The following is a 12224-nucleotide window of genomic DNA, read 5'->3' as shown; positions in this document are numbered from 1 at the left end:
ACGGAGAACTACAAACCTGCGTATACAGAAAACCGATAAACACTGACCAAATACTTAACTACACCAGCAACCATCCCAACACACACACACATGAAGCTGTATCAGCACACCATTCCAACGAGCCACTACACATTGCAGCACAGACGAACTTCGGAAAACAGAAGAGAACCACCTATACGACGTATTCAAGAAGAACGGATACTCAGAAAACACAGTCTGCAGATTCCTCAAGAACAAACCACGACAAGCAGACCAAACACAGCCAGAAATCCTAACCACCTTACAATATGTCAAAGAAGTTTCAGAAATGACAGCCAGACTACTAAGACCCCTCTGAATCCTAGTAGCACACAACTCACCAACACTCTCAAACAAAAACTAACAAACTTAAAAGACCCAGTACAACCCATGGACAAAATCAACGTCATCTACAAAATTCCATGAAAGGACTGCCACAAACACTACGTAGGACAAACAGGAAGAAAGTTAGCCACCAGGATACATGAACACCAGCTAGCCACAAAAAGACATGACCCTCTCTCCCTCGTAGCCCAACACACGGAGGAAAAAACCCACCATTTTGACTGGGACAACACATCTGTCCTGGGACAGGCTAAGCAAAGACATGCCAGAGAATTCCTAGAGGCCTGGCACTCCAACCACAACGCCATAAACAAGCACATAGATCTAGGTACCATCTATCAACCCCTCAGAAAATGAACAGGAAATGACATCACTACAAACCCCAGGAACCCTATCCAGGACAAAAAAACATATAAATAGAAAGCAAGAGACAACAGCTTTGCTTCACTTGGAGGTCGCCACTGATGATGTTACCTAGTCAGGTAATGAAATGTCTGGATATCAAACCTACAGCTCAGCGAGCAAACCTACACCCTAATTTGAGGACAAAAAAAAGTTACGATAATTATAGGGTGCTCCCCTCCCCATCCTGTTACCAGCTAGAGAATCTACTCTCAGAGTAAGTAACAGATAGTTCAGGACTGAGAAGAAATTTTTTTTCTAAAATTCAATACCCTTTGAGTATACTCCATCATTGAATGTACTTAAGGCTGAGAAAGATTGTCTGACATCTTGAGTCAGAAGTACTTATTAACTGTGCAAAATTTGGACAAAATAAGGGGATGCTAAAATTACTCATTGCAATGGAGAAACTCTTCAACGTTTGGCATCCATGTTTTCAGAGAAACATAGAAAATAGAAGAAGCAGGACACTTGGCCCTTTGAGCCAGTTTTGCCATTCATTATATTTGTGGTTCAATAATTCAATAACCTGTTCCCACTGTTCCCTCATATTTCTTGATCCCTTCTTGAAACTGTACGATGTTTGTCCTCAACTGTTTTCCGTGGTACCAAATACCACAGGCTCCCCACTCTCTGGGTGAAGCTATTTCTCCTCATCTCAATCCTAAATGATTAGACTGTAAACCCCAGTTCTGGACTCATCTGTCATTGAGGACATCCTTCCAGCATCAACCATGTCTAATCCTGTTGGAATTTTATAGCTTTCTATGCAATACCTTTTCGTTCTTCTGAGCTCTAGTGAATAAAATCCTCACCGATTTATCCTCTCCTTGTACATCAGTCTTGCCATCCCAGGAAACAGTCGAGTAAAACTTTGCTGCAATCCCTATATGTCAAGAACATCCCTCTTCAGATAAGGAGACCAAAACTGCACACAGTACTCTAGGTGTGGTTGCACTGTTATGAAGTTGAAGGTCTGTATTGTACCTTTAAGAGAGCGTGAATGCAGTTCTGCACTGACAGCTGACAACCACTTGTCAAAAGACTAAATAACAATCTCAGAGCGTACTGGAAAACTGAAAATATATAACATTTGGCTGTGAAATGGGTACCTGAATTGGTTGCTGTTTTTACAACAATTTGAATTTAACCAATCAATTTAAATTATGCCCCAGAATACTTAAATCCAATAGAGTTTGCATTTATTGTTTTGCCAGCATTGAAGCAATGAGACAATTCAATGTTGAGGATATAAAATTGGCAAGTGTTTTGAAAATCAGACAGAGCAACTGCCATCAACACAGATCCAAGAAATTAGGAAACATTGTCTATCAATGGTACCTGTTCATGTGAAACATACTTGCAATAGAAAGAAAGAAAACAACCCAGGGAAATCTTCAGTCAGAAAAAGACAGACACCGAAGACAACAGTCACTGTATGATTTAGGAATTAAATTAATGTAATTTTAATCAGTATTTTATTGGAACAGCATATTGCTATAGAGTTGGAGGCAGATAATCAGCTAACAGAAAGTGGGGCTGAGAGTTGTGAATAGTTGTTGTTTAATGTTCACTTTCAGAGTTAAAGAATAAATTGATATTATTTTCTTTTAATAGTGGAACTTGTGAGTTCTCTGTCACTCCTACTTTAATAGATTACGGGGGAGGTGAGCTTTTTTTTGGGTATTTGGTTTAATTAGCAGAAGGGTTTACCGCCGTGTCATAACAGCATCAAGGCTCTGTATAATTGCAACAAGACCTCCTGCTCCTGTACTCAAATCTTCTTGCTATGAATGCCAACATACCATTTACCTTCTTGACTGCCTGCTTCACCTGCATACTTACTTTCAGTGTCTGGGGTACAAGGACTACCAAGTCTCATTGCACAATTCCTTTTTCAACTTATAGTTACTCAGCTAAAGCACTCATTCAGCTTGTCGCAATCACACTGAAACATCACTGCATCTTCCTCACTTTTTATCCAAGCTTTGTGTCATCTACAAATTTGGAGATATTACATTTAGTTATCTCGTCCAAGTCATTAATGTATGTTGTGAATAGCTTGGGTCCTAGCACTGATCCTTCCAGTGCCCCACTGCTATTTGGAAATTCAGGGTTTACTAACAAAGATATTCCAGTAAAAAACTAAGGCAGGTCTATTCATATTTAAGTGAATTTTTAATTGTACATTAAATTACAATTATCACTGAACATCCTATCTAGACCTCAGTTTTAATTTCACAAGTTGAGTCTTGTTCCTTCACAAGTTAATTGGTGTTGAACACGGAAATGAAGCTTATATTTTTTACTAATCTTTTGTGTCTCTTTATTAATCCCATCTGTCTTTGCCAAACTTAATTCCTGCAAAGAAAGAGAAATAAGTTTTAATATTAATGGTAAAAGGAGGTGTTTCTTGACCTCCTCGTAGATGTCGCAGGTATCCTGTGGAGGGTGCTGTGCTGGATCAGATTACAGATTAAACAAAGTTACACTGATAAGCCCGAGAGCACTTGTGGGCAGTTGCTGAAGAGTTGAATGGCAAATTCCAGTCTTTTGCTGTTACTAGCAAACCTGGGTCTATGTGTTTGGTGTGGTATAGCCTTAGAAGTGAGAAAGTATTCATTCTAAATACTCAAAGAAATAGCTTCTTTCTGTTCCTTCTGCATTAAAATGTAACCAAAACCTGTTTGTTGCAGATCGAGGAGCAAGCTGATTGTCAGATCATGGATGGGCACTTTGTGTCCCCACTGGACCATTATCTACCAGGGATAATGCCGGCTGAATCGATTAAAGCTAGGTAAGGAAGTGAAGGCATTCAATTGAATCCTCAACATGTTTGCACTTTTTTTCTGAAATGTAAATTTTTACCTTATTTAAAATAATTGCTGAATCGATTTGGAATATAAAAATTATATTCCTGAATGGATTCTCTGAATGGTTATTTCTATAAGTGAATTTATGTTAGTTTGCATGATTACAGTGACATAGATGCAAATATGAATTGTGATTGCTCTTTTTTTCTCATTTCTTAGTCTTTTTTTCCTATTGCATTGGTCTTCATAGTTTGGTCAAGATCAAAAGTTAGTGCTGCCAAATCTCTTTTTGAAAGGTGGTACATCAGTAAATTAATATATTGTGTCATGTGACTACTTTCTATCTTAATTCTTCAGTGTAACTTTTTTAAAGAGAGCTTACAATTGACATTTAACACTGTAAAAGGGGAAAGAGTACTCTGTGGCTAAGTATAGATTGAGCAAAATTCTCCTGTGATTAGACTCCTCAACCGAAATAGCTCTGTAGCATGATATTGTGATGTGGTGATGGAAGTTATTAGGCAAAGCTAACATTTACTGCCTTCAGTGAGACCATTCTTTTTGGTTATTGATTTCTTTTTTACTGTGATGGACAGCCTTTAGAAAAGGAATGTAAAGTAGTCCTTAGTCAATATTAAATTATTGCTTTTGACCGACATCCAGCAATAATAAGGACGCTGATTCAAATCTATTAATATGCAGTGGTCCTAGACTCCGATGTACAGCACGGAAACAGACCCTTCGGTCCAACTCGTCCATGCCAACCAGATATCCTAAACAAATCTAGTCCAATTTGCCAGCACTTGGACCATATCCCTCGAAACCCTTCCTGTTCATGTACCCATCCAGATGCCTTTTAACTGCTGTAATTGTACCAGTCTCCTCCACTTCCTTTGGCAGCTCATTCCATACATGCACCACACTGTGCATGAAAATGTTGCCCCTTAAGTCCTTTTTAAATTATTCCCCTCTCACCCAAAACCTATGCCCTCTAGTTCTGGACTCCCACACTCCAGGGAAAAGACCTTGTCTTTTTACCCTATCCATGCCCGTCATGATTTTATAAACCTATAAGGTCACCCCTCAGCCTTTGATGCTCCAGGGAAAGAAGCCCCAGCCTATTCAGCCTCTCCTTGTTGCTCAAACGCTCCTACCCTGGAAATATTCTTTTAAATCTTTTCTGAACCCTTTCATGTTTCACAACATCCTTCTGATAGGAGGGAGACCAGAATTGCAGACCTGAATTGCACGCAGTCTTCCAAAAGTGGTCTACCCGATGTCCTGTACAGCCGCAACGTCACCTCCCAACATGTATGCTCATTGCTCTGTCCAATAAAGGAAAACATATCAAACGCTGCCTTCACGATTCTGTCTACCTGCGACTCTACTTTCAAGGAACTATGAACCTGCACTCCAAGGTCTCTTTGTTCAGGAACACTCCCTATGGCCTTACCATTAGATGTATCACTCCTGCTCTGATTTGTCTTTCCAAAATGCAGCACCTCACATTTATCTAAATTAAACTTCATCTGCTATTCCTTAGCCCATTGGCACATCTGATCAGGATTGGTTCTAGAAGCATTGTTTACAATTGGCATAAATTATTTGGTTTATGAAGTGTAATATCAACTTGTAGATAAAAAACTTAGGGTTATATTTAATACTGAGGAATGCCTAGATAGAAACATTAACAAATTTGCAGGATGGACGGGAAGATGGTAAATGATTTTAAGTTTACTTATGCGAACTTGCATTTTGGTGAGAGCAAAGTTACTGTCTACTCCTTTTGAAAATACAAATCTATAAGAATTTAGAGGCACAGGGATCTAGATGTACATATTCACATCATGCAACAGAGCAGTGCAGGTTAACAAAGCTGTAAAGCATACAAACAATTCACTTGGTTTCATTTATATAGTTACAAAATTTAAAAACAGTCAAGTTATGTTAAACATGCATATAACCTTGGTTAGATGTCCATTGGAGTACTGTCCATATTATTAAAAGGGTATAGAGGTGCATAGAAAATGCAAAACCGATTTATATGCATAATATCAGAACTCAGAGGGTTCAACTAACTGAAAGACTGATTGGGATAGCATTCATTCTCCAAGAAGATTAAGAGTTGACCCACTCGAGGCCTTTAAAATTGTGAAGAGATTTGTAGGGTAGACACAGAATGTTTCCACTTAGAGGATCGAAAACTGAGAATATTAAAAAGAAAATGGTCACTTATAGGTTCAGTAAGGAATTCAAGAAATCTGAAGAATAATGAGGATATTGAACTCACTACCACTTAATTTTTGAGGCAAATAATGATGCATTTAGAGGGAATCTGGATAAATACATGAGGGTAATGAAGCATATGTTGATCTTTAAGTGTAGTAGGCCTGATAAGAACATTCAAGTCTGATAACCTATCATTTTGTCTTTAAACTTTTCCTCTGTGTGACCAAGTCTCGATGCATTCAGTGTTTCCAAGTACAAAGCATTAATAAAAATAAGCTCAAGAATTACATTTGTTTTCACTTTGGATATGCGACACAAACATTTTGTTTAGATCGAAAAACATAAGAATTTTATTGATTTCCAATTATGAATAACATCCCAGATGATTCAATGTGGCACTGTCATTTTATGAAAAGTACACCCGAAATTATGTAGTTCCTTTAAAACACCAGACTTGTTTACCATCATGGACTCGTTTGTGTCACTACCATGGCTGTTTCATTTCACAATGTTTTCATAAGGTCAGTTCAACAGGCAGGAATCACGCATCCTTTACTCAGCTGAAAACAAACAGCATAGTCAGCTCAATTGTGAATTGCTGTGTTAAACACTAAGGCATTCTGGGAATGAATAATCTTATCCATTTCATTATTTCATGCTGTAGTACAATGCCAAAGTCATACCTAAATAAAAGATAAACTTGAACTTAATCATGAGATGAAACCAAATATTTATCTGTATGTTATGAGTAAACATCTATATACCTGTGCATATGCTTGCTCGCTCTCTTTTGCAAGAGAAAGAACATCCCTAATACTTTATGACCTACTATATAGTTTTATTAATCTATGCTTAATCTCATCTGACCATGTTTAAGTATCAGCGTTAAGTATCAGTTTCAAATGCAAGATTTAAATGTACCTTACATTTTCAGGAGGCAAGAACAAGTTTTACCCCAAAAGTTATTGTGATGAGCTCAAAGTCACCTGACTATAACCAAATCCTTTCATTTGCCAGGTTACTCATAAGATGACATGCTAAATTTTCCTCAACTATAGGACTTCATTTGAAGGTCTAAAGATTTGCCAATTCAGTGTAGTAAAAACAAATTGTGTGTTTAGTTACACTTTCTTTCACACTGTGTTGTAGACTCAGTTAAGCAAAATATAGTGCAGGTAATAGTTTTGTTTAGTATTAGTAATAGTTTACTGAGGTAGTTAACATTATTGCTTCGCAAATCAACCAACCGCCAATTTAAAAAAAAAAGAATTTTCTATTGCCAATCATTTACGGTCTTTCACATCTGATAATTAAAATGAAATAGCTTACAGATGGTCCAATAGATAAATGCAACTTTGGTATAGAACAGGACAATGCAGATCAAAGGACCTGATTTGTAATTTCAGTTGGGGTTGATGTCTGTTTGAATGTGCCAATCTTTTTGGATGTGGGTTGAAGAAAAATCACGAATATCCCAAAAAAGATCATTTCCTGGTGATTGCTATGGATTAATATGGGGTACAGAGGAAAAGGTTTCTACTGAAAGAATGCAAGATTTGGCTTCATTTATTTAGCACTTACTACATGCATAGTTCCTTCAACATGCTGAAACATCTCCCTGTGCTTAAAAGGAGCTTTACAAAACAAAATATTCTCTGAATTCTAATATTTGGCATTGTCTGATTCTTGGCGCTTTTATGCATGGGAAAGCCTGATCTGTGCTTTTCCAGCACCACACTAATCTAGACTCTGGTTTCCAGCATCTGTAGTCCTCACTTTTGCCAAGAAAAAAATACACTTATTTAAGACTAAATAGAAATTTATGGAACATGATAAATAGGATATCAAAAGCACATTTGGCCAGAATTTTACTGGGGCACTCTGGGTCCCACTGCTGGGACCAACCATGTCTCTAAGCTATGATTGGGTAAACAGTAGGACCACAGAGGGGACTTCATCGATCTTTGAGATGTCCTTGAAGGACCAGTAAGAACTTTTCTTTATCATGCGAATGTCAGGTAGACAAGTCCATTATCATGCTCAGGCTATTAATAGGCAAATTTGTTCAAACAATGCAGTTTCTATCTTTGGAATATTCTGTGGAGGGGTGAGTGTGTTATTGCTTGTTCTGGTTAGTTTCTGACCCACTTTAACACCCCTCCTGTCTCTCAATTACTCTTAACTAGCTGGTAAAATCCTGGCTGTTGTATCATGACAGGTCCTGCTGTCAGTCATTCTAATTAGAGATAGAGCTATTCATTGTATTTATTTACACCATGAACAGATAATAAAATTTGCATTTATGTTGTTGAGATATTAATTATAAATCAGGTGTTTTTTTTAGTCCAGGTTTGTGTATTTTGGATTTATGATTGTCAGATTATTGTACAGCTAGCAACATGAAGTTATTCACATGCCATTGCTGCAGGTTTCAATTCATAGTTCCAAAAGAATGGAAGAGTAAATACCGACCTGTATGTGTCCATCTAGCTGGCACTGGAGATCATGTAAGTGGAGAGAACAGCAGTAAAATTTATTTCAATCTTCAAATGAATCAGCATTGTGTAGCTTGATTTCATAAATACCTGGCAGTGTTAAAGTAAATTTAAAATTGTGATGGGGTCATTTTATATTCACAGCATTATTTATTTCCAACACTTTGTTTCAGCTATTGTCTCTTATCAAAATGCATTGTCTTTTCTGGAATATAATTTCATGTGTTCTCTTAATACTGTTATGAAGATGTGAGTATACTGGACCTTTTAAGAGAGTTAAAATCTAGCAAAAACTACCTGACCGCACCAAGTGTTCTGAAAAAAGATACGATGTAACTTGTGCTCCAGCTGCTGGGGGTAGCTAGGGTAGTTGGTTGCCTGGAAACGACAAAACAGATTTGAACTAGGCCAATCAGTTTACATTATACCCCGAACAATACCAAACTCCAGTCCAGTTTGAATTTAGTATATTGACAATCTTAAAAGTCAGTGACACAATCTGATGCTTTGGGGGTATAAGATCAGGGAAAATTGAACAGTTGAGCGGAGAACTGCCAAGCCAATGACATCTGCATGCTGCCCAGAAAAATAGCTCTCTTAAAAGGTACCTTTATCGATCAGTAACCTGCAAAGCAGAACCCCCAAAAAGAAGACAAGAATACAGAGAAAACTGAAAGCTACCTTGTTTTGAGATTTTGTTTTCTAAATCTTAATGGGGACTTTTATCAGATTAGTATTGTAGAAGGGGAAGGTAAAAGATAGGTTAGAGGAAGGACTTGTAAAAAGTTGTTAGTTAATTATGCTCTGTTATACTTTAAGAAATAAACTTGTTAATTTTTACTTTAAGTAGTGCACAGCCTCTCGAATTTTCACGGATTACTGCACGGGATAAATCTTTTGTGTTGCGGGTTTAAATTAGTAGAGGGGTTTACCTCATGTTGTAACAATTCTTATCATTCATGTATAATTCTTGATGGAACATTCGAGTGGATTACTTCACTGTGAGGAGGCATGATACATTAGCTTGGCCCTCCCTTTGCTCTTTATTTCTCTCTCCATCTCTTGCTGCTTTTGGATCAAGGTCCTTAAGTGTAACACCAGTTATCGCAAATGTTTGAAGATCAGATTAGCCTTGTTTTGATACCCCTCTGCAACACATTCATGGTCATTTGAGTGAGATGCTGGAGAATGACATTTGCCTTTGAACCTCACTCTAGTTAAAAAAAAGTAAACATCTTTTGTAAAAATTGGTTTAAATGTCTCAACAAAACAAAGTTCTCAATTCCTTATGTAATTACCTGTTTCTCCAAAAAACATTGCCGAGTTGATACCAGGAAACCCAAGCCATGATTCATGGTTGTAACTGACCTTCACCAGAGCAGTGATTTGATTGCGTTTCTACAGTTATTGTAAACATACTGGATCTAGCAAAAGGAAACGTTAGACAGGATTCCAATTCCAGATTGATAATTTATGACCCCCTCCCCCGCCTGGAGAATATATACATTTAGACAGAACATAAAATCTGCTAACAGTACCTCCAGAACTTTCTGAATTTTTACCTCCATTTGGGCTGTTTCTACCAAATACTGAAAATTTTTTTTTTATTGGTGAGTTTGTAAAAGATCGTAGCCAAATACTAAATTCGCAATTTGTCATTGGTTCCAATCTCTTTTGCCAAAATCTTGCACTTAATTATTTTTCTTAATGCCTCTTTCCAATTAATGCTCTGTAGGGCTGCTGAATAAACACAGTTCAGGTGAATGCTTTGTTAAACTCTATCATCTTGTTAAAGTTGTCATCACTCAAGCCCTTGTGCTTAAATTTCTTAAAATATTCAGTCATTTATGGTGATCATTTTGGCTGTTGGTCAGATTCATCACTATCAGGATCCAGGACTGGAAGTTGGAACATTGCTAGAGTGCAGTATTTATACCATATTCATGTCATAAGAAAAGGTGCAATTTTTGTTCAGTTACTACTGACTTGCAGTAAATGTATATGTATCTGTAAAAACTCCAGAAGTGTGTTTTTCAGAGAGAGAGCAAGGAAACTTATGTTTGGCTACAAAACAAATAATTATAAATCTGGGTGCAGTATATATTTTTTACTTGAATCAAGCAACTTGAAAGATGGTGTCAGTGGGTTTAAAAATGTGATCTTTTCATATATTAAATATTCCATTTTCTTTAAAACTATTTCTAGTTTTACTGGCGAAGACGTACATTGATGGCTCGTCCAATGATAAAGGAAGCATGCATGGGATCACTTCTACTGGAAAATCCTTATTATATCCTTTTGTGTGCCTTCGTACCTTTTGTTATCATAATACCTGTTGCAGTGCTATACTCAGTATTTTATGTGAGAGCTTCGAATTTTGCTTAGTCTGGAAAATGTTTTTCCAGGAATTTTCCAGAAACAACAATGGAAAGTATAGTCTTTTTGATTAAAGGCAAAATTGAAAATCTATTTTTGGATGCCTTTTTAAGTTCTTTTTATAATAAATTTTCTTTAATCATCAGATTAATGAACATCTTATTTTCAAATTACAAAATTTAACATGATTTCTAAAACTAACTTCAAATGAAACAGCTGCCTCCTGTCGTGGAAGAGCTTGCCCTCACTTTGGGCTTGATCCCTGAAAGGTGATAATCTGACAACATGACAGCGAGTAGTTTTTCCTCAAGTTTTGTTCACCTTTCAAGCACTCAATAGGTAAACATAGCCCAATCCTATCTGCACATGGACTTTTAGATATACATATCTGCATTTCCATTGGGGTTCACTGAATAGTAAATAAAAGTGATAACTTTGCACTTTCACTACTCTTCCCCTTCCCTCAGAAACCAGGGGCGTTGGGTGCAATTGCAAACATACCACTAATGAGATTAGATTTCTTAGTACAATTAGATATTGAACATATGAATCAGTTACTCACTACCTGAACGAACTGAGTTGATGAAAATGCAGAAATTAATTATTATATAAATTAATAAAATTTATCTCCTTCAGACTATTGATTAAGCTTAATTACAGTCAGTATGCATTGAAGAATATATAAGAAATAATGAGGAAAATAAAGTGACAAATGCATGAAGGATAGAATAAACAGCCTGTCAAATCTATTCCTTACAAAAAAAACTGTGTTGTTTGTACTGTGGATTAACATTACTTTTATTTGCATTCTTTCTGGAATTTGTTACCTTCAGTTCACTTGACTCTTTCTTGCATAAGTGTTTCTCAGATGATGCAAAAGTATCGGTATTTGTCTCCAGGTTATTGTCAGTGCATTACTTGGCCATTAGAGAGTAGGAACGTTAGATACTTGAATGAAGGCTGAACAATGTCTCTGAAGTTGGTTTCTCCAAGGAACGAGGCAGTGTCACAGCAGTCAAGTGATTATGTTTTGCATTGGGCTAACCTGAACTCTTAATCTATTTATTCTTTTGATTGTGCATAGTAGTAAATAAGTAAAACTCCTGAATTCTAAACCTCTTTATGACCTTGAAAGCAATTGACCAAAACTCTAGGTTATCTAAATAACATTCAGTTCCAGCACATTTCAGTCTGTTTTTCAGAACAGTGTGGGAGCCACAGTGCTCCGTGGAGTATTTGATCATGTGTCTGTGCTTTACAATAACCTTCAATATGTTTATATTGGCTTGAGAATTGAGTGAAGCAGGCAGGTGCAGTTTTGTTTTAAATATAATAAACAAGATAATCAACATTTGGTAGTGTTAGCTATTTTTGAAGATCCAGATAGCTTCTCATTATCAAGTTTGAGGAGAAATGTTTTCCATTGGCTAGGCTTTGAACCTTTTGCCAATTTCTTCCTTGCTTCCGTTAAGTCTGAGTACTTCATTAAAAAAAAATAATTCAGCTGGTTAAATTATCTGTTTTGATATTAATGATCTTGCTGCTT

General features: G+C 36.7%; 1 protein-coding gene and 1 long non-coding RNA gene across 9 annotated transcripts in view; one reads left to right on the top strand and one right to left on the bottom strand.

Moving 5' to 3' along the window:
- Positions 1 to 12224, top strand: part of abhd18 (abhydrolase domain containing 18) — an 89285-nt gene that overhangs the window by 32348 nt on the left and 44713 nt on the right. For all 8 annotated transcript variants that reach the window (XM_072584161.1, XM_072584162.1, XM_072584160.1 and 5 more), the window contains 3 exons: positions 3462 to 3562; positions 8236 to 8314; positions 10508 to 10594. In XM_072584161.1, coding sequence (XP_072440262.1) covers positions 3462 to 3562; positions 8236 to 8314; positions 10508 to 10594 — 267 coding nt within the window. The remainder of the gene's footprint in view (positions 1 to 3461; positions 3563 to 8235; positions 8315 to 10507; positions 10595 to 12224) is intronic.
- Positions 8916 to 11756, bottom strand: LOC140485713 (uncharacterized). Its single transcript, XR_011962415.1, has 3 exons — positions 11506 to 11756; positions 9601 to 9726; positions 8916 to 9515 (listed from the first exon to the last, which is right to left on the bottom strand). It is a non-coding gene; the product is annotated as an uncharacterized lncRNA (long non-coding RNA).

Source organism: Chiloscyllium punctatum, chromosome 14, assembly GCF_047496795.1.
Source record: "Chiloscyllium punctatum isolate Juve2018m chromosome 14, sChiPun1.3, whole genome shotgun sequence".
In the NCBI taxonomy this organism is placed as follows: Eukaryota; Metazoa; Chordata; class Chondrichthyes; order Orectolobiformes; family Hemiscylliidae; genus Chiloscyllium; species Chiloscyllium punctatum.
This window is presented reverse-complemented; position numbering and strand designations above follow the sequence as displayed.